Raw genomic sequence first — 23,559 nt, 5'->3', positions numbered from 1 at the left:
TAATGTGTCATCAGGGGGTCATTTACAGGCAGTGTTGCCAACTTAGCACCTTTTTCGCTAGATTTACTGACTTTTCAAACCCTTCTACGCGAGTTTTCTTTACAAAAGTTCCAAGTGACAAATCCAGCGACTTCCTGGACAAACCTATGCTTTCCATAGAAGAGAGTCGCCAGAGCTCGCCCCATGAGCGCAAGGTCGGGCTTTCCCTCTCCAGGCACACCTCTCTACGCGTCTCATTCAGCTGACCGCACGGCAGCTGACAAAAACATGAATGAGCTTCTAACTTTCTCTCTGAGTGACCACTTTACAGGTAAATATAGCCGAAATCAAAGCACAGCCATGGTCTCTAACGTATGTGTCTGGTGATTTTGTCGGACGACGTAGCGGTTATAAAAAAAAAAATCAGGATTTTAGCAGAGCAGAGCAGCAGCTTGGAAATGGCATGAAAGTGACTGCTGGTTAACATGTAGTATTAATGGGCTGCGTTTCAGTCACTATTTCATACTCGCCGCCTTGTCTGACAACAGACACAGAAAAACATATAAATGAGAAAAGCTTTATTGGGAATCCGGCTGTATTAAATTACTGTATATGTGAGCACAGACAATTGGAGAAGTAAACATATCAAAGGCGGTCCAGCCATATACTAGGTTTTGACCTAGTCTTGTTCAATTATGAAAAAAATGGAACTATGTTTTTACAACAAATATCAAAAACACTGTTAAAATCCAGGTGAAAATCCTATTTAAAAAATATAATTTGCAGTGCCAACATTCTGTAGTTTTACTATATAAAAACGTACCGCACCTGGAATGACTCTTAAAACTACACTAACCACTCAGATTGACCAACCTACAGAGAATTACCACAAATACTGCCGTTCCCTTCACCTGTACGCACTATTTAGCCTGTTTCAGCTCATTGTTTTGGTTTCCTGGCCCACAAACACCGATCTCCTCAACCTTGCTTCTAGCAGCATCAGGTAGCATTGATAAAGTTTTGATAAACCCCAGAGTTAGTGATTGGCTGGTGAAGAAGGGAGTCATTTAGCAGCTCAAAAGCCAGATATTTTTTTCCTCAAGAGTTGGTGGACACCAAAGCAGAGCTAAAAGACGAGTGAACATTGGTCTTGTATTCATCATGTGGACAAAAACATGACGCCATATGAATGCTAATGTTGTTCCCTCGCTGCTGGATGTGTAATTATTTGCTAACACATGACATGGCATAACAATTTTGTAAAGTGATAATATGTCAGTACTCTGTCTTAAACATGTTCTGCAGCCTCAAAGTGGCAAAAAAAAAAAAAAAAAAAAAAAAATTTATAATAGCAGCTTTAAATTTCATCCATGCAAACCAGCAGAGAATACGTAAAAAGTGGATCGTAACGTGTTGCTGATGAAACTGATTAGTCCCAGTGAACAGGGTTCCAGTGTGCATGAATGATGCATGACTATCTGCAAAGGGAGGACTGGTCAGTAAACGTATCGTATGTGACAGTGAATGATGCTCTAAACAGGACCAGACACAAACAGGGCTTCTCTTGTTTCTGTTTGTGTTGATGAAGCAGGTTCCTGTCTGCTGTTACCATGTGTGGATGAGATGACGTGAGCAGTATCCACGGGGGCAGTGTGTGTGTGTGTGTGGGTGTGCGTGTGTGCGCGCACACCAACATTTTCAGCTCTGACACATGCAGTAGGTGAGAGAAACACTGTTGCCATGGAAATAGACCTCTCTCTCCTCTTGGAAGTATATTGCTGGACCCTCTCTCTCACTATTTATCCCTCTGCGTCGCAGCTCTCTCTTCCTTTCCTCTCTCTCTCGCTCTCTCTCTCTCTGCCTTGCTCACTTTCACAGTGTATCTCACTCCCTTTTCCTCTCTGGGTTAGCAACAGCTGTTTTATTGATGATTATTGATTCGTTTAGCACTGTTACCTTAAGTGTTTTAAAGACTTTTAAATAGAATCAATCATCTTTATTGACACAAAGTTTTTAGAACACTGTTACCAGAGTCCGTAATTACATTAGAAATATCGATAATTTAAGTAACAAGAAAATATCTGAAGGACTTATGAGCAGCATTCACTTTGAATTCAAATATGATGGTGTGACTGTTAAGTTCACTCTGCCATAGAGATTAGTCCTGACAAAATTTGTTAACTAATGAAGCTCATGTGGACTGACCATATTTTTCTTTTAAGTTTCTTTAAGTTTCAGAATCAGAAAGTAAATTATGTTTTCAAATGTTTACAAAAATGTACATATATTTTGTATGTGTGTACATTTTGTGCAATAAATGAAAAAAGTGTGTTTAATCTGGGACAAAGTTCAGATTGCACAAGACAGTCGGGATGTTTTGAGTACCTTGTATTAACGGTGACTTATACGTCACAGGACTAAATGATGGACTTTGTGTAAAATAAGCAGGAGACACCGTCAGGGACCACCCGTGTGAAGGCAAAATCACAGGAAATATTTGGGGCATAAAGCATGGTATGTTGGAAGAGATCTGTGTGAGGTCTATGATTTCGATAACCTTGATGGGACATGCTGGATTTGATCTTTTTGTTTAACGTAAAGACAATTCCTTATTTTTTATGCTGATCAAACATCTAACATTTGGATCTAACATCTAACTTTACATTTTCTCTATGTCTCTCTGTCTAACACGTTGTGACAATAGAGGGCAGTCTGGACAGAACAGCAAGCCTTGAATCTTCTCTTTGTATAGTCTGTCTGCATGTGTAGACACTACATTGTGGTTATGTGTGCATTTCTGCAGTCACACAGTGTAATTGCCCGTTCTATCTGTCCTCACCCCGACACATCAGCACACAACAAATGACTGCTAATCAAATCCATTCACCCCTGCACACATGCACAGAAGCACTCTCCTCTCCCTAGCATTCACACACACACACAAACACACAATGGTTGTGATAATGTATGTTGTCATGTCATGTCTCTGAGGAACACCAAATCTCATTATGTTTCATTCTGGATTTGAGCTGCTCCACTAATTGAGATGGAAACACAGTTAGCAGGAAGGTGAGGAGCCCCCATCTGCAAAGGTTTTGTGTAGTTATCTTTCTGCTTTAGTACAACTGGCAAATTAAATTATGCGTAATTTCAGCTACCTAAAACTACTTTATTATAATTAAATAATATTGCGAAAAAAACAAAAAAAGCAACACGTGCTTGCTTACTTTGTGAACCCCCCCCCCACCAACCCCCGCTGAGACCGACACCACTCCTGTCTGGGGAGTGTGATGCTCCTTCCGTGTGACCATCCATTATTGGTAAGACAAGATGCATCCCTCAAACTCCCCTGGGATAATGAGCTGATGAGGTCACCACTCTGTGTGTGTGTGTGTGTGTGTGTGTGTGTGTGTGTGTGTGTGCGTACAGCGAGGGCTCTCCATAAAGTGCACACAGTTCATAGGCCCTTTCTCCCCCAAGGTCCTGCGGCTGCACCGCCTCCTCATACATTTTTTAAGCAGGCCGGGCCTCCGTCAAACAACGTGCACTTTTAAATAGAAGGCAGAGAGATGAAGCTGTGTCTCTAAAGGTCTGTGATCACGGCTGAAATGCAACCAAGAGGCGGAAAGAGCTGTCGGTCTGTTCGACCCAGCAGATTCATTCGCTGCTCCTTACCTCTGCTTGCCATGCCTGAACAATCTGAGATTAAGTATGTTTTTAGGAATATCTTGAATTTGCAAGACAAACTCAGAAATCTACATAAATGGGGGGAAAAAAAAAAAAAAAGTCACAGAAAGAGACCACTAGCTTATTAACTTGTTATAGCTGACATGTTAGGAAACAGCTGCCCAGGTGACACAGAGCAACATTAGCATCCCACTGGAGTTGTGTTTGTGTCCATCTGATGAATTTAAGTCGAATGCTTGCTCTCCTTTTAGCTCCAGTTTGGTCTCCATCAGTTCCTGAGAAAAATATCAGACTCTTTAGCAGCAGATGTTCCACTTTCTTTAATCGCTAGTTGCTAACTGTGTTTGCCATTTGGTGCTGAGCAGGGAGCCAACTGTGGGTTTATCAGAGCTTAGTTGCTGAAAACAGCTCCCTTGCGTTTTATGTGAATGAATGAAAATAGCAGCAATTAAAAAGTAAACACTGTGATGTAATTTGTTGCGGTTTTTGACTTTGTCTTTTACTACAAGCTCCTCCAGCTGCTGTGGATTAAACGCTAATGAAACCAACGGTCCTCCAGTCATTGTGAGGATTCTGGGATTTGTGTTCAGCTTTATGTTCAGCGGCTTCACGGCACATACTGCAGTATACGTGCAGTTTAAGTGCAACACCGCAAGGTAAAAAAAGTCTTTAGCCACTCCACAGATATATGATGCATCTTGTTACTGAATAGCAAAAATGAATACCTAAATTTTTCCTGTAATTACATGCTCATCTTGTCTTAGGCACACTTAAAAACGTGATTACAATAATGAAAAATTCTTAATAGAAGTCATAAAAAAGTCTGTTAGATAATGTTAGACTGAATGATCGTTTTCAATCATTTTAAAAGATCAAAGCTTTTAAAAGTCTTTTTACCGCAGAGCTTTGACCGAATAACAGTTGAAAAAGGAAAAAAAAGTTTCTAATTGGTTGAGATAAAATGGCATTTGCTTCACTCATTGTGTGTCATGCTGAGCTTAGTGAACTCAGAGCCCCATCAGTTTAAGGCTAATGTTTTAGGAAACGTAAAATTTACTTTTGATAATTTAATTTGACAATTTAAGTTAAGTTAATTTAACTGTTGACATTGTCTTTTTTACCCTTTTCACTTATGCTTAAATGGACTTGTCTCCACAGCAGCCTCTTGTTAATATAATTACACAAAATCTGACAAAAATGTAATTATTACGTGGCTTTGTATGTGTATCTGTAAGGTTCAATTTCGAAGGCACCACCTCCCGCACTTCCTTTTCTGGGGTTCCCACCACAAATTTCTCTTGCTCCTGGTGAGATCCCGGTTTTATGCTATCTTCATTACTAACCAACAGACCACAAAAGCCAACTGTTACACTGCCTATTGTGACTTAATGCTGGTCTTCCATTGGTGATATTTAGTTTCTTTCTGGCATGAGGGACAATGCAACTAATTTAAAGTTAGCTACTTTTGTCAATCCTGTTTTTTATGTTACTGTACAAATTTCTTTTTATGATACCTTTAGTCCAAGTCTTGTTTATGGTACTGTATCTCTTGTTTTTGAGAACTTTTTCTCATTTGTGTTTTATCCAACACTGCTTTCACAGTTTCACAACTAGTACTAGTAAAATACTTCAACTGTCTGTGCCTGATGGGCAACAAATCAAACAGAGGGAGACGATATACAATCAACAAGCCGGCAAAAATAACATGAGTCGAGAGCGATGGAGGGAAAACACATTATTGAGACCAACCAGCAGAGCCTGCTCTTTCCCCACAAAACACTGTTACAAAAAATCCTGAACTGAAATGTTCTTTACACTCTACACACACAGAAGCTAAACAGTTACTTTAATCTCTGTGTGGTTTGTTTTTGTTGCCACGGTCACCGCTGTTTCATGTTCGCCGGTAAAAGAGCCATTTTGGATTCTCATCTCTGTGAGGCCCCTGCAAGAGGATGAGTCATCACTGTTCACACACACACACACACACACACACACACACACATGCACGCACACGCACACACGCACACACACGCACACACGCGCGCACACACACGCACACGGAGCTTTCTCATTCACTAATCTGGGACATAATTAGCTCCATGGATAGGAAGAAAAGAAACGTTAAAGAGAGAGAAAAAACGGGCTTTTCAACCTAAAAATATTCACGGCACTCTTTAATATCGCAACAATTTTCTCATCTGTCAGGTCACTTTCACTAAAACAATCCAATACGAGTCACCTTAGAAATAAAATCTATCATCTGCTCCTATAACTGACACTGAAAAAAGCCCCTCCACCCTCCTGTTGCCTTGGTTACGGCAGTGAAGCTGAATGGAGGAGGAGAATGTGGTTTCACTGGAAAGAGAGCCGGAGAGATCTGACAGAATGATAAATTTACCTCCGCTTTTTTTTTCTCCCTCTGTACCACTCCACATCTCTCTCTCTCTCTCTCTCAAAGCGGCATTTCAGACTTGCTCCAGTTTTGATAATGACCCACTCATTTCTATGCCAATAAAACTTCAGAAAACCAGGGGGCTGGTGGGCCCATGGTGCTGAAAACTCTCAACTAAAAAAAAAAAAAAAACCAAACCAAAAAAACTCTCCACATCGGCAAAGTTTCGGAGGTAAACAGCTCAGAGTGAATTATTTAGATACCCGGGATGAAGCCGGGCAATCCTATGCAATCAGACTCAAGGTTTTTATAGAGCGCCTGTGTCACCGTCTGTCAGGCCTCTCTGCCTCTGGCCTCTTTCCTCTACTGGCAGGCAGCTGAAGGCAGCAGCTGCTCAGCGCAAAACGCCACAGAGAGCCCGACCCCTCGCCGAGCACGGAGGTGGACACGCTGTCGCTGAATGACGGCAGCATGCTCTCGGAAATGTGATGACATGAGCCGCTCGGCCATAAAGCCCAGAGCGGTGGAGTGCCGCAGTCATGGTTGTACTTCTGGAAGTTTCTCCCACCTCCACACATGATCTCTGGAGCTCAGCCAGAGTTGCCATCGGGTTCTTGGTCGCCTCTGTTACAAAGGCCCTCCTCCCGCGATTGCTCAGTCCGCATATTGGACAACATGCACACCAATACCGATATATCGGTGATAGGCCATTATTAGCTGATAAAATTGGCCGACCAATATATCAGTCAGGCTCTAGTGTGAAGCAATATAAGTAATATGAGTGAGAGTAACGGGAGGCCACGAAAGAAGCTGTGGGAAGTAAACCTTTAAACCCACAGCGGAAGAACTGTTGGCTGAATGAACATTCACAGATACACATTAGGTCAGTAGTTACACAAACTGCTTGAAAAGAGGAAGCCTTCTTTGTAGGAATATTAACTTAATTAATGTACTCTGGTGAGACCCAGCTCTCTGTGGAGGCAGCTCACCTTTATATCCAGGCCATTACAGTTGAGACTCATCCCGCACTCGTCTGTGATCTCTGTAATCTCCGACAGGTCGTCATCTTCGAACTCGTCCAGGCTGATGTCATGGGTCAACCTGGTTGAAAGGGAGGGATTAGGGAGAGAAGAGGAAGAAAGCGGGGAAGAAGAAGAAAAAAAAAAAATCAATGTTAATCCTCCAGCACGCATCCGCAGCCACAGTACATCTCAAAATCTCTTGTTGACCGAATTTATTTGTCTGAAAGGTTGGCAACTACGAGCCAAAATCCAAACCCAATGACACAGGTGAACGCGGGTCACAAGCTCTGGTCAAAACTGTCAACATAAAACTGTTAATAAAAAATAAAAAAATGCATTCCACATTTCTCCTGGATGTATTTAAAATAAGGACTTTTGCCCCTTTATAATAAATTATAATAATTGATTGTTTTTCATCAGTAGAAGTCAGCATCTTTTTATAAAATTTTTGCTCCCCATCACTCCACAAAACCTTAATTCTTTAAGTGAATAATGTCTGCTGTTACACAATCACCACAATTCTGGACTTCTGGGATTTTTTTTTGTGCCATTTCTGCACATATCTCCATCTGCTATTTGTAAAAACAAGATTCTAGTGGAGTGGAAGGGGAATGCATCGTCATGCATGGGTCTACTGTAACTAAAATTATAACAGCCTTCAGAGAAGATTGAACTAATCCTAACTTGATGACAGAAACAAAAAGTTTCAGTAACAACATGACAGAAATTAAGTTATGTTCAGTCAGGATACAATTCATGAAATAAATTAATAAACATACTGTTGATTTTGCTGCTTTTTGAGCTCTGCATAATGGGAACAAAAGCATACCAATCCCCCTAGACTGTGAAATACAGTGTCTTGTGGGTAAAGATGAAATTTTGAGGACTTCTTGAGGAAACATCACGGGGCACCCAGATTCAGACAGGTTCACCCTCTAGGAAGCATGAATGTGCTCACTAAATTTCAGGGCATGATTTTGTTATTTATTGTGTAGAAGTAGAAATGTTGTTATGACATTGGTGCTGGACAATGGGCCAGGATGATGAGAAACATTAGGATTCATCGCCTGGGGATGAGGAATATCCACTGTGAATGTAATGGCGATCGGACCTGTTGTTGTTGATATATCTGACCAACTGGCTGACCCTATTGGGACAACTTTAAAGTCAACAAAACAGTAAAGCATACAACTACAAAGTACTCAATAGTGTGCAAACCTCTGTCAAGGCTGAAAAATCCTCTCATTACAAAGCATCAACCTCTGCCACAGTTTCCTACCAGCACCTCGACCTGGTGTGGCAATTCTGGCTGTCACGTGCATATGGAGGCACACATCTTCCTCGTGTACTGGACTTGCAACCAAATGTCCATGGACATTAAAAAAATGCGGGGATCAGGAAGAAAACATTTTTATTTTGCAAGGAAGAACATAAGGTCTTGATCGCTCCCGTAGCGACCCAGAACATCTCTCCTGTTTCAGGCAGGGAAATGTACTGTCCTGCTGTCTGTAGCAGGATTCAATTAGCTCCCAGTAAACAATGCTTCTGTTTTCCCCATCTGTAATTATGTGCGCCTGTTATCTCTTTACCCAGCAGCCTCCTGGGCGTAACAGACAGAGACAGAGCAGGAAAATGTTATTAGAGGGAGGAAAGAGAGGATGACAGCGATCACAAGTAGCATAATAGCGAGCTGTCAGAGAGACCTGGTGAACCTGGGGAGCTACTATCCCCCTGTTGCTGCATGATGCTAATGTCATTTCTGGCTACAGCGACACTGCAGCTGTCTCCTCCAAATGCACACACAGCTGCGACTGTCTTTAGCTGTCACGTGTCGGAGGAAGGGTATGGGAGTTAAATAGCCCGGGAAGAAGCATCTGTTTACCTCTTTAATGAGGCCCTGAAGGAGCTGGGTGAGAAGGGCTGAAGGATGGAAAGGAAGAGAAAGAAAGAAAGAGAGGAGGATGAAGAGAGAGTACAACGTCTGAATCTAGCAGTCTATTGGCAGAGAGTAAAGGATCTCAGATGGGAATAAATGTACACCTGATAGAAAGAAAGAGAGGGAGGGAGAAAGAGACATTAAGAAATCACTCAGTGGAATACATTCATCTACCTTCATTAAACAATCCTCCAACTGGTGAAGCATCGGTAGCGGTGTAGGTTTGACTGTTTGATTGATTTTTTCTAAGATGGCACCCAAATGCAGAGTAGCGAAACGGGTGACTCGCAGGCTTGAGAATATCAGATTGAATGTACGCCTGCTACTGGAATTGAAGCTGGCTTTGTAAGGTTAGAATAAGGCTTGTGATATTCCCATTTTTTTCCTTACTGTCAGTGAATCTCATAAAAATGCCAACAATGAATGGATCTCTCGATAAGTATTGCCATTGTAACAAAACCTAATGAAGCTGATCCCTCGGTGCCAAAGAGTTGCCCAAAAACTATTGAAAAAGCATCATTGAGGCGCACTTTTGCCAGGATTGACATATTCCTTTGTAAACATGAACACGACTACTGCAATTCATTTATGATCAATCCCACTTACTGTAACCGATCCTGCTGCTGCAAATACTCACTAAAACACTAAAGCAGATTTGTATTAATCTGCATCTGAAAATAGTTCCCAACAAACATACTATTCACTCTTGATTGAGTGGTACATGCTAAAACCTACAGTGCTCCGCTGTTTGTGTAATCCTTGCTGAGAAAAGTTTTTTTTTTTAATACACAAAATTACATTTGTAAGCTGTTTTAAAGATTTATGTCGTCACTATGAATGGGCTTAGGCCACGGTGCCTGGGCGTAGGAAAGTTAGAAAGAATTGAGAGATAGACTAACGCATTGATGGTTTTGGTCTTTTTATGGGATCTGTTCACAGGAAAAATATTGCTTTTATTTAAGGCTTCGATAAGTATTTTGACCATTAGAGGGCGAACAGACTCAGAAACAAGCTCACAGCTTATCAAGCGAATATGGCAAACATGTTAGCAAACAACTGCCTACTGACACATGCAAATCTATCATCCCTCTGGCTTCCTTTCCACTTTATGAATGTAAGTCTAATATTTGCTCTCCCTCTTTTGCTGATTTTTGTCTCTCCAACTCCTGAGAATGAGGGGCGTCGGTGAGAGCTGCAGGACTCAACCATGCAGTCCATGTGCAGCCGGAGAACCAAAACAGTTAGCTACAAGAGGCTAAATGCTGCGGGGAGCTGCAGAGTGGGTGTTTATTCTCTGATTTCAGTCCTTTCACATTAGTGTATTTTGACTCAGTGTTAAGTAGGTTACATAGGTTACTTTGCAATAGCATTGCAAATGCTGTTACCTCTCTATATAAATATAATTATTTGAAGCATTCACAGAGTCATCAGGGTTCTTTATTTTAATTTCCAATTTTTCCAGACAAATAAATTACAGTTTTATTCAAGTAAATCAGTTCTGCCGATACGTCTCCAGCTCCCCTTGTCTTTTCCCACCAAACATGACCAGCACCGAGCAACAACATGTGGCTTAAGGGGCCATCTGAACTTTTTTTGGTCCCGACGGAACTGTACCGACAGGCTTCGGTCTGGGGGCACTGCTCTGCCTTTGAATAACAAAAACTGCAAGCTTATCAGTTCACTACAATTGTAGTTTATTATTACAACCACTTATGTCTGGGAAAGGAACAAAATCAATATGCTACTAAGTGTCCCCGATATCAGCACCCCTTACAGGAAGGAGATAAAAGGTGGGGGGGGGAGCAAAGGAAGGGTAAAACTGCAAACAAGATGCATGAAGGCCAATAAGAGCCAATCAGCTCTAAGTATGTCATGTTATTTTGAAGATGAATTTGCAGGTTTTGACCCATAATTAGGGCTTTACCAGGACAAAAAGAGGAGGGGCGGCGAAAGAGTGGTGAACAAAGAGGTGAGAGGAAATGAGGCCGTGACTGTAGATCAAACCCTGAGGAAAGTGCAAATAGAGGTGGTGGACGGTGAGTGGATGGAGAGAGTCATGGGGACAAAAATAAATGGAGGGAGGGGGGAGAAAATTAAGTCCTGGAGATAAACCACCTGGACAGGACAGGGTGACCCCTCGCTGCAGTGAATTGTGGGTAGGCAGGGATGCAGACACCAGAGAAAAACCAACGGAGTGTACAATACAGAGCAAACTACGTCGTCACACATCAAGGCTCAGACATCACAGGGTAGCATGCAGGGCGCACAATGTCAAACATGCTGCACAGTCACATCAACCAGTTACAGTGTGAAAACCTCCTGTCACAAATTTTGGGGATATTATATTCTAAATTAACATAAATGACTAGAGGCTTCCTTTGTGGGTGTGATCTCTAAGGTCCATAATAGCAAAAAAAAAAAAAAACAAACAAAAAAAAACTTTTTATTATAGTTCCAGCAACAGTGGATGAATTTTATTGCTGACAGCATCATTATATATTTCATTAAGTGGTGACATCATACTCAAGCAATACACATGTACTCACAACACTGTCAATTGTGTTTAAAGATCCTCCAGCAAAGTCGGAAGCACTGCAGCTGTGGACCGAACCTAGGCTTTTTTGGCAGTCCCAGTCTACGTAAAGCTCTCCAGTATATCCTGTATCAACACACTCAGGTGTCGAGAGCCATGCTTTCTGAAATTGTTTTGCAGAAGGAGTTGTTACTGTGGGTTTGTTTTCACATATGAAAAATCAAAAATGTGGACCAACCCTGTATGACATCTCAGTAACACTGAGAGCTTTAAACACTCATCATTAGAATGCTGCTGCTTCACCGATACATGTTGAGAGCTTCAAGAATCAGGCTGGTCAATTTTTTAAGGAACAAAAGGAAAAAAAAAAAAATCCACTGATTCCAGCCTCTTAAATGTGAATATTTGCTGGTTTATCCCGGATCCTTGGGTTTCGGACTGTTGGTCTGGCAAAACAGGACGTTGGAAGACGTCACCTTGCACCTTGGACTCTGACATTTTATAGACCAAACATTTAATCAAGCAGCTGAGAAAACAATCAACGGGCTAATCCACAGTGTTAATAATTGTTTAAGAGCAACAGAGCTCATTGGAAGAGAATACCAGATCAACATTTCCTGCTGGTACAGAGACGCTTTTGTGGACCACACCTGATTCTCGACAGAAGTGTCTGTACCGATCCCAAAAGTTTCACACTCCAAGGGAAGACAGCCCTCAGGTATGCCATTATCCAAAGTGTGAAGACAACCTGAATTTCTTTTGAGATTTTACGTCTGCAAGGGTGTCCCCCTAAAACTTTCACACTGACTTTTACAATGAGTTTTGGACATGATGCCTTTACTTCTGCTAGTACACAGTAAAGATATAGACAGGAAATGTGGGAATGGAGAGAGGGGGATGACATTCAACAAAGGTCCATTGCAGTCAGTATGATACACCTGACCCCTAGGCCACCGGGAAGCCCCAAATCGTTCACACTTTTGTATATACTTATGCAACAAAAAAAAAAAAAAAAAAAAAAAATCACACATCCATATGCACAGATCTAATTATTTTAAGAACAAAGAAAATCCAACCTATTGTTCCCAAACAAACACTGGATGGATTTATCAATAATCCTTGCTAGGTTCCTCTGGGATCGTATTCCTGAACTACATATTGCCAACATCTCTCTCGCATAGTCACAACACCCTCGGTGATCAATGCAGGCTGACACAGCAGACTGGCAGGGCGGTCCGGGTCAGAGATGCTGGCGAGACAGCTACTGTGTCATCATCACTGAGAGTGAGAGGCAGCAAATCAGTGACTGTAGTAACAACAGGCTGACACCTACATCATCACTGTGACACTGGTACCTCACAGGACCCTGAAGACCACCCAGGCACCTGATGGGATGCCAATAAACAATTTATGGCTTGATTAAAAGATGTCAAGAATTGTAAAAACTGCTGGACCAGCACCACAAAATAGATTACTATACTATTAATTTGCTCTGCCAAATACTTTCTACGGGGAACATCGTTGCTACCTAGATCACGTTCACTGGAAACTTTTTTCCTTTTCAGGAGGTGTGATGTTCTTATGCAGTCATTAGAAGAGGGTCGGAGTGGGTGTTTGGGCGCTCAGAGCTCAGGACTTTGACACCAAACAGAGGGTTGCATCCTATGTGCCACGTGTTAGGTTTACGCTTAAACACTGGTTGAGGTTGGGGATAGATGGTTTCGGTTAAATATCAAGCACTGCCCCATACCTTCTCGTCGTTCAAGTCAGCATCGGCTTTTTCAAAAAATTAACCAAAACCAACAATACATAACCATGAAATTATTGTGGCGACTAAAGCAAGAATAAGTGGATAACATCCAAGTATCAGCTGGGTGCAAACCAGCCGCTTATGAGGACAGGACAGATGCTACATGATACTGTTCTCAGCTGTTGCTGTTCAGTGCATATACAGTAGCTCCAATATGGAAACTAAAATGTCTTGTTTTCTATTTTTACATGTGTTAAAAACACAAATGCAACAATTAAGAAAACAGCCAAAACTACAGCTTATATTTTTAGAATTGTTTTGGCAAAGGCCTACACTCTACGTGACTTTTAACGCAGCATGCATCAAAAGTGTGTAAAACATGTATAAATCACAGCTAAATGCTGAAGCAACTGCACATGCAACTTAGGATGTAGTTCTGTAATACAGATTCAGTATCAGCTTCACCAAGTCTAAGTCAACTGAGAAGACCCCCAACATCTCGTAAAATCGAAATTCTTTTCCACCAGATGTCAGAGTCTCTTTAGGTAATTTTACTTCTAATGTGTCTTAAGCCATGAGTTCATCTCTCCGTGGGATATTTTAATATTTCATGTGCTTTCAATGATTATGTTCCCATTCTCAAGATGTACTATTTTTCTCCCACTATTCCAGTATTAATAACAGTAAATTTTAGTTTTAATTGGGCCCTTTTTGATCTCCTGATGACGTAAGCGCCTGCTGGGGTAGACACCCTGTGTTTTAAGGTGGATCACTGAATTCCACTCGGTGCGAAGGCTTAGAGAGGCCCAAATTCAGAGTTTCTGGACCCAGATAACTGACAAAATAGCAGCAGGGGGATTAAGTAAAGGCTTCAAAACATCCCTTCAGAGACATGACATCACAGACATTATGTCCACAGTCTATGCGCTAAAACGACATCAGAGGGCAACGACACTGCGGGATAGATGTTTCGGTTTGTTTGGCTAAGGATCTGGGACAAACTCCTGCGCTATTGTGAGCCTGGAGGGTGACAGGGCAGTCTACCGGGGTGTTTGTGCCTCCTTGGCCTGCTTGTGTTAATGAAGAACAGCATGACCTCGAGCTCAGGACACGATGGGCCCTGCCAACTCATTAGTCGTTATGTGAATCCAGCTATGACCCTAATACCAACAGAACTGTATTTAAGTACTGCATGCATTGCAAATACTGATTGCAGTTTTTGTTCACAGGTAGAAAGAGAAAAAAAGGTTAGTTGATCCTGATTTTCACCTGGATTTTATGTGCCTACAGATCCCCAAGTTGTGTACAAATACACTTTTTTTGCCGTTTACAGTGGAAACGGGTCATGGTCTGGTGAAGACAACTAAGAAAAATGCCTCCAGTATTAGGAAATCGAGAGAAGATGTGGAGAAAATGCAAACGCGCTGCTAAATATCGACCAAAATCACCTTAGGTAAAAAAAGAAAAGAAAAAAAGATTCAGTTCTTGTGTTTTTGTTTTTTATTCATCTCTGATTTCCATCCAAACATTTATATTATTCATTTAATGCAATATTTTCGAATGCATCAGCAGAAGCAGGATAGTTATGTTCCATAGGACTAGCATCTGCGTTGTGCTGTTGTGATTCAACCATCTCACTCTCCATACACGTTAAACCCAGCGTTTAGTCGTCACTAAATGCAGATGAAGGTATACCCTCGCAAGTGTCTTTTTGCCCCTTCTCCCCCCAATAATTCACACGTTTGCTCCCCCCTGAGAGATTACAAGGCTACACGCTGTCTGTCATTCATCAGCTTCGCCCTCCTGCAAGGACAGGACCAGGACAAGGATCAGGATCAGGACTGTCCCAATCGTTTGACCACATCCATGTTTAAAAAACAAAAACAAAAAAAAACCCTCCATCCATCATCTGCCATATGAAAACAAACTCTGAAGACACATATTCATGTACACAGTGCTTCTCCTACACCAGCCTTGCTGTCATAATACACACAAACCAACATAAAGCGGGATGTGTTCTCCCCTCCGTGGCTTCTCTGGTCCTATTTTTGGTCAGCATAAACCAGCAACCTCTGCTTCACGCTCTACCACTCTCCTGTAGACACAAACATACACACAGCCATATGCATCCGCTCTCCTTCAAGGGCATGCCTGTCCCGAGCTTTAAGAAGCGAGGAGACGACATATAGCAAGTAAAAGGCATGTTGGCAGTTACACAGTCACAAGGTCACACACAGCCATGCTGCTGCATGCCAGTCAAAGAAAAAAGAGAAGATGAGAGAGATGCCCTACCATTTCTCCCACTGGTCCTCCATCCAACCCTCTCCTCCTTCCCCTCCCGAGTCCATACTGTAAGTGAGGAGGGCATCCACAGCTGAGAGGAGAGGAGGAGGAGGAGGGGAGGGAGCAAGCGGGTTAGAAAGTGAAGGATGGTTGGAGGCAGAGAGGGAGGAGCGAGCCGGAAGAGAGCTGGAGGAGAGGGAGGAGGGGTGCAGCTTGTCCGGGTCGATGGGAGAGGCGTCCGATTCAGAGCCCTGCTGCTGCCGCCGCCGCTCATCCGGAGGAGAGAGAGATAGAGGGGAGCTGAATCTGCCCGAGAGGAGTGTAGTGTTATATAATCTACTCCCCCTCTCTCTCTCTTTCTTTCTCTTTTTTTCCCTGATGTTTACTCTGTCCTGTGTGCATCAGATTTACTACGCCACTGCAGGAAACTGCTGGTGTTAGCGGAACATCTAACGCCACGGCAAGCCCAAACAGGAGAACCATCAGCACAAGAGGACACTCCTCCTCCTCTCTCTCGCTCTCCGCAAAACACCATTGTACACTCAATTATTCATGACGCCCATTGATCCTAATTTTCCCTTCTCTCCCTACTTTTGCTTCCTCTACATTCATCCTCTTAAAAAGAAAATTCCAGTTTACTGCAACTTATTGTTGTAGTTCTATTAGAGGTTACCCCCAAAGGTAGTTTTCTGAGTCTACCAACACTGAAACACTGATAAAAAGAAGCCTGACAGGGAAGAAAAAAAGACAACAATTTATCCAAGTTATTAGGTTACTATTTTCCCATTTGCGTTTATTTTTTTCTTTCCAAATAATTTGTGAAGGGTAAGAGCTCTTGTTTGCTAAAAAATAAAGTAAAAGTCGTAATAAACCAAAATGATCTTTTTAACCTGTGCTGGTCTTTGCTTGTTTAGGCAGGCGGTTAAGCTTCCTCTCAAAATCAACATGCGTGTGGAACTGTGCACACGCCCACGTGCAGTGAACTGTACAGTCCATTAACCGTGTCATCCCTGCTGACCTGAAGACCTCCTTCCGTCATCTCACAGGCCAAAGCATATGCACTGTCTGTGGGCAATAACACTGTGTATCGGAGCTCTGTGCTAATTTTTAGCCACCAAAGGCTTCAGTAAGTATATGAGGCAAGCAGGTGTATCTCAGTTCACCTCTGCTATTGTAGCTAAACGAGAGGCCTATTGTGCCAATAACATAAACACAGCCACCGGGCTTTAATGAGAAATTGAATGACTATGTATCAGGAAGAAGGTCGCTCATAGGGATGAACATACGGTATTATCCGCCCACTCAGCTTGATAGAGCATTTAAGCATCTTTGAGGTATTTGTTTTGATTTTCTGGCCCACAACTCCCCTCTCATCAACCTTGTTTCCAGCAGCAGCAGGCAGCGGTTTTTTTTTAGCAAGCAAGCCCTGATAATCCCACTGAGCGCTGCCTGCCCTCCACCAAACGGAAGACAGACTAAGTTAGCGACTAGCTGGTGCATACATCGTAGCTTTTAGCCACTAAAAAAGGGCCAGATACTTTCTCAGCAGGTGGAGAAGATCAGAGTAAAGCCAGAAAAAAAGAGAGGACATTGTACTTCCAATGATCAAGCAGACCGAAAAACAACTGTAATGTGTTGATGAGGCTGCACTCTGCCTGTGCTCTGGACATGTAAACAGGCAATTATATGCTTCTATACAAACTATGACAGCTTTATAACATGCTAATACATCAGCTTACTGTCATCTTTTTATGTTTCTCTGCCCCCTAGTGACCAGTAATCGACTATCGAAGCTCCACATGACAGCAAAAGCATTTTAATTTGGCCACACATTCCCATTACAACTTAACACAGGCGTACAAGTAATAGTAAAAGTTGGACGTTTCCTTGGAAAACCAAACTCCAGGCTTCTTTTTATAAAAAAGGTCAAAGACACTAAATCCTCTGAGCTACCAGCATGCAGCCATATGGACATACAGCATGGCCTTGGCAACTGGCCAGAGCCCTAGGGAGCTCACACACACCAAAGAGAAAGGCTTCACACACTTCACCTACACACATCACAATGTAGAAAACAGAGAGAGAGAGCGAGGCCTCCCAGTATTGTGTGTGTGTGAGATGTGTAATCCCTGTATAGCTCATCAGCAGAGGCAAATTAGCCTTGTAACGGCCAGGAGGGTCCAGTCAACATGCTCAGTTCATCTCATGGCAACCAGAAAGTTCATGACAAAAGCGCTGAGTCCATTTGTTTGTTCGGTGATTAGTCACAAAAAAGAAAAAACTTATAATTGAAAGGTTATTGTTATAAAGTAAATCACTCTGTGTTTTGAAAGCTGTGATTATTTTTCCATACATTTTTTGACTAAAAGATTCATTCTTTAAAAAAAAAAAAGACATATTTGTTGCAACCCGATATAATAGGATTACATTCAAGTCATATAAAACACGTGACAAACTACATTTACAATAGATCTTTGTTTTCCTCAACTGTAAAAGCTAAAATACTGGTGCTGGTACATTTGCTGTTGCTGCAAACTCATATATTACACACCCCTAATTCCATAACAGCAAGGTTATGCTCATCGTCATCGCACTGCAGCTCCAAGTTTCTCATCTTAACAGAAATACCGTTCTGGCTCACTAATTAATTCCGGTCGCTTCTAACTTCTACTTTGCTGTTTTTGTAATCGGTGTTAAACTGCTGTCAACAAAATTCAACACATCCTGCACAGATCTTTCATATTAAAAGCCTAGCAGCCCGCTGGGCATAATTCCTCCTTTTCCAAGTAGGCTTTTATGCGAGACATCTGCCGGAAGCGTTGAATTTCACTAATAGTAGCTTAACATTAATTGAAAAAAAAAAAAAAAAGAGATTGACAGCGCATCTCCTATAGCGACACCGGCTTTCAGTTGCCAGTCAGCCTTGGAAAATGCTCACTTTGAGGGTTAAGGCTTAGATGCCATTTCCACAAATATGCACAAAAATGGTTTTACTCTCTTCTCAAAAATTTGGAAAAATATTCACAATCATTTATATTTCCCGACACAAGATGTGAGGAGACTTTCGGTTCACCTCTAACAGCATCCCCAGCAAATTAAAACGAGAGCAGTCTTATAAAATACAACCGATCTTTTATATTAAAAATACTCTGAATCCTTTGTGCTCCAAGTTACGTTCACTTGCTACGCTTTCCTACGTCACTGAAGTTGTGAGAAGAAAAAGAAAATGCTCGCTGTGTGCTGGAAAAATCCACGGCGGCCATCCCTTTGCCAGCGGCTCAAAAGGACTTTCAAGCTCACCATCTAAGGAAAAGTTATCACTTTGCACAAAAGGGAAAATCCCAAGAAAAGAAAAGATGTGGGAACCACTTATGGACTTCATGAAAAAGAGTCCCATGGAGGATTTTTTAGTACAGGAATTTTATTTATCTTAAAGTACTAAGTTGTTATTTAAGTAAGTTTGGACAAATTGTTCACCATCAGTAATTTTCTTTTATTTTTTCTTTTACTTGTTTGTTTAATTATTCATCTGTTAAGAATATGTTGTTGTCTATGTGTAACCAATGTATTCATGTAAAAGGGTTATGTCTCCACCAATCATCCACTTCTGTATACATTTTGTTATTTTCCTTGCATATACTTGTTTCTCTGTATATTTCTCTGTGTGTTACCGATTTTAAATTTAATGTCAATTCATAAAATACAAAAATTGCCGCTGGTCGGTGGGAAAATAGTTCTAAGAATGGACATGTTAAGCACATCTCATTCTCTGGGCGGGAATGAGATGCGATTTTGTTTGATGGATTTCACGGAAGATTGAATGTGGTAAGGTAGTGGCAGAGGAGACATACGGTCAGTTGGCAGCAGGAGAGATGTGCGTGTAGGAACCCGGTCATGTGGAGTTGTTGCGCTGATATTACTGCGTTTTGCAAAGCCTTTGGGAGAATTAACAACACCCCCCCCCCCGGCTGGCAAGGTGGCAGTTGTCCTCCTCTCATCATCATCCACAAACACAGAGACAGAGCTCGTAGCAAAGCGGAGTGTCAGGCCGGAAAAGCTACAAACATGTATGTTTGTCTGAAACGCAATTTTACCTCTATACGTTTATGCAAATGCAGCATATGTGTGTATGTGCATACATGTGCATTTTTTTCTCTCTCTTTCTTTTTTGGTAATTCTTTGTTTGTTTGACACATATCATAATTCTGTTAAGGCTGGAAAATTTGTTAAAAGAGAGACAGAGAGAGTGGTAGAGAGAGAGAGTGATAGAGAGAGAGAGTGATAGAGAGAGCTTACTGTATAAGCAGAGGGGAGATGCCAGCAGGTGGAACATGCCTTGTCAGCAGAATTGAACGACAGCAGTAAATTATCAGAATGGGGGGGGCTGCAACCAGAGCAATTACTGTCTACTCTGTCAGCCTCTACTGTGGGTGAAATTCAATCCAGCTCAATTCTCTCCCTTTCTTCCTCTCTCTCTCTCTCTCTCTCTCTCCGACGATGAAAGTCATCTGAAAATCTACAAGCTAATCCTGTTGAAAAACCCTGAAATCAAGTTTTTTTTTTTTTTTTTTTTTTCCAAGACAACATCAAAGTCAACGCAAGGCGGATTCAGTGGATCAAAGAAACTGACACCTCAACTCCTCCGACCATGAGCTTTCTTGGATCTCGCCAGATGCATTACTTAACAAGATTTCCTCTTTATTTTTAAAGAAAAATTAATCATGTCTGCGTGAAGTTTCCTTCCAAATATATTTGCTTTTGTAAATTAGTTGTGTATAAATACAATCTATAGGTGACAGGGTTGCATTATGAAAAGGAGGCCATTAAATCACAAACAACTAGCAAAAAAAATAACAAAAATTGAAGAAACTTCACCACCAAGTTCAAGAGTTATTTCCAATGTGATGCTTGATGCATAGATAACAAAGATGCAGGAGTCCAGGGCACGAGGCAACATCACACCACCGACAAACAAGCACAATAATCTTGTATCTTCAGCAAAATCACTCCCAAGTCAAGCGTTGAATCATCTATTTTATAGCTACAACTATCGATTATTCTATTGATTAACTGTTATGTCTAAAAAAAAAAAAAATGCCAGAAACTGGTGAAAAATACCAGTTACAATTTCCCAGAGCACAAGATGACATTTTCAAATGTCTTTCTTTATCAGGCCAACAGTCCAAAAGCCAAAGGTATTCAGTTTACTATCATGTATGATAGGAAAAAACAAAAAAACCCTCAAATTCTCACATTTAAGAAGCTGGAAAAAGCAAATGTTTCACATTTTTGCTTAAAGAAAATGTGCAACATTTGCTAAAAAAAAAAAAAAAAAAAATCTAAACAGATGTCAATTAATTTTCTATTGGACAACTAATGGAATAATGTTGTGGTTTTACTACGTTTGCTGCTGAAAGAATGTTACATTTCACTCAGACGAATGTCAACAGCTGATGGAGCAATCAGATCACTTACAACAATAACGCTACGTCCCCGATATCTCATGGGTTTTAAAATATGAGGGGAAAAAAACAAAAACAAAAAAAAACAGCAGCAGCAAGTAAGAACAAAAAAATATATATATATATATATTCTCATGAATCTAACCATGTATTCATTAATTCATTACTCTTTAGTTGTAGCTATTTAGGATGTCAGGCATTACCATAATTGTCATTTAAAGTCAGACAGATAATGAATTTCATATGAGAAGGACTAGTTTTGCCTAAAGGACTCGTGACCTCACGAGTTCCCCATTTTTTCCCCCATAATGCACCACAGAAGGGACTGCAATCCTACACTGTCTTGTTGCTCCACACATGCTGCATTGCGCGCACACACACACACACACACACACACACACACACACACACACACACACACAGATATAACTACTGTGTTAATGTGAAAGAATCCCCCGCTGCGCCCTCTCGTGCCACAGATGATCAATGCAGTGTGGGAGAAATTAAAAAAGGCACAGTTCACCTAAATGTATGACATAAGATGGGCAAAGTCAGCCCTCATCCGTCGAGCTCGGCTCCAATGAAATTAGCATGAACCACCGAAACACAGCAACTTAGCTCTCAAGCTACTGAACTACCGCTTGCAGAGAAAGGCTTACAGCAGGGATGTCCCGATTGAGTGTTTTTTTCTCCACATCATAATCTGAGCACTTTAACGCTGAACATCTGCCGATACCCAGTCCCGATCTCGTTTTAAATGTCATAGGATAGCTGCACGGTGAAATTGGTGACGCTGATCGGTTTAGGCCTGCGTCGCAGCTTTCCATTCACGATTTTTGCATGCGGTATTGTGTGACGTCCTATAGTGTTCTGATCGCCAGTGATGATCCGCTGGCTTCGTTTCCAGCATGAACACAAAACTGATGCTCAAATGCCCGTTTTCAGCCAACAGCAGCCCTTTGAAGATGTGACGAACCCGAGAAGTGCCATTAAAGCAGCATTTTTAGCTCTGTGTGAATATCATTAACTGCACACACGCTGGGTGCTGTTTGTCTTGCCGCCGCTGTGTTCACGCTCTATCATAGCCGGTTTCGGCGTCTTAACGCCGTGGAATGGGACACGGTCCCGGGTCCACTCAAAGATGAAGCTTTGAGGTCACGAAGTTATGGATGTTTTTTTGCTGAAAAAAACAAAACAACTTGAGCTGTATCTACATGAGCTGTTCATAGAAATCTGTCATTTTCTGCTTTTTAGAGCTGTACATTGAATCTTTGGCGGCATTAATGTGTTTAATTTTATTTGATGGAGCTTGTTTGAGTGAGAAGAAAGGGACTAAATCAGAGTTTCCAACCTTTGAAAATCCTCAGGGATTGCTTGACATACAGACGAGGTCAACAGAGGTTTCTCTAAATGAAATATTGATATCTTTGTTGTATAAAATATAATGGGTGTCTTTGCTTTAGATGAAAAAAACCACATCTGTTCTGTAAAATCTCTTTTTTTTCTTACCTTCAGACTGCTAAAAACAACACAGAAATACGTTTGACTCAAACGACGACCTGTTAAGTCTCTACTGATGAGTTCTGAAAATGTCAGATGGCTCAAAATGGGGTCGCATTTAAAGAGCCAAAGAAACCGCGGACTGACTCTAGATTTGACGGGGAGCTGCTCCGGCATCTCGGTCAGTGAATATCTCCACACAAAGAGCTTCGCAGATCAACTGTCTGTTCTCAAACAGCAGGAGGTTCGGGAGAGACGGAGGATTTTGGCCACGGGCGGGGAGGGTGACGGAGGAAAACATGCCAACATATGGCTGCGCTGGGACTGGGCCAAACCGGAGGTCGTGGATTATCTGGCTTCCTTTCTCTGGTCAACCACAACTCTGAAATATCAAATCAATACAGTCTCAGTCTCCAGTAACACGTGATGAGAAAAAACATGAAAGTTTAAACCATGAGCCCTGATTTAAAACAAGGAATTGCTTATTTTCTTAATTGTCCGTCTTTCAAACAGCTGACAGCATTTTTGACTTTCTTTGGAAATCTGTATCGTTTGACAGTAACATTATCGGCTCTGATTAAGAAGCTCCAGTTGCAAAGTTTCACGTTTTGTGTTTTTGAATTTTGGTGATGATACAACACTTTAGTTTGGATTTGGATCATAAACGTATGTTTAATTCATCGTGCTACTGAAACTGCCTCCCCCCACCCCCACCGACAGCTCGATTTCTGTCTCTGCGTGCAACTCTGAGGTTCTTTTTTTTTTAAAGTTTTATTCATATGTTTCTCCGTCAGATAAATCAAACGCTGCTGGAGCAGCTCTGATGCCACTGTGATGAAGCTCTGAATAAAAGACGGTCGTGGAGTCTGCCTGTTCGCGGCTCAGCTAGCGAGACGGAGACAGACTCAGCCTGAGGGGTGCGTGGGCCTGCGTGTGTTTTGTGTCGTCTGTTATTGTCTCACTGGGGAATATTGATCACAGGTCTCCAACCGCTCAGCAATGCCACTGACGAATC

General features: G+C 41.7%; 1 protein-coding gene across 2 annotated transcripts in view; it reads right to left on the bottom strand.

Annotated features, from left to right (window-relative positions):
- Positions 1–23,559, bottom strand: part of mapk8ip1b (mitogen-activated protein kinase 8 interacting protein 1b) — a 57,464-nt gene that overhangs the window by 29,155 nt on the left and 4,750 nt on the right. For both annotated transcript variants that reach the window (XM_040138018.1, XM_040138026.1), the window contains exon 3: positions 7,048–7,159. In XM_040138018.1, the coding sequence (XP_039993952.1) occupies positions 7,048–7,159 (112 nt within the window). The remainder of the gene's footprint in view (positions 1–7,047; positions 7,160–23,559) is intronic.

This window comes from Xiphias gladius, chromosome 1 (genome assembly GCF_016859285.1).
Source record: "Xiphias gladius isolate SHS-SW01 ecotype Sanya breed wild chromosome 1, ASM1685928v1, whole genome shotgun sequence".
NCBI classification, from domain to species: domain Eukaryota; kingdom Metazoa; phylum Chordata; class Actinopteri; order Istiophoriformes; family Xiphiidae; genus Xiphias; species Xiphias gladius.
This window is presented reverse-complemented; position numbering and strand designations above follow the sequence as displayed.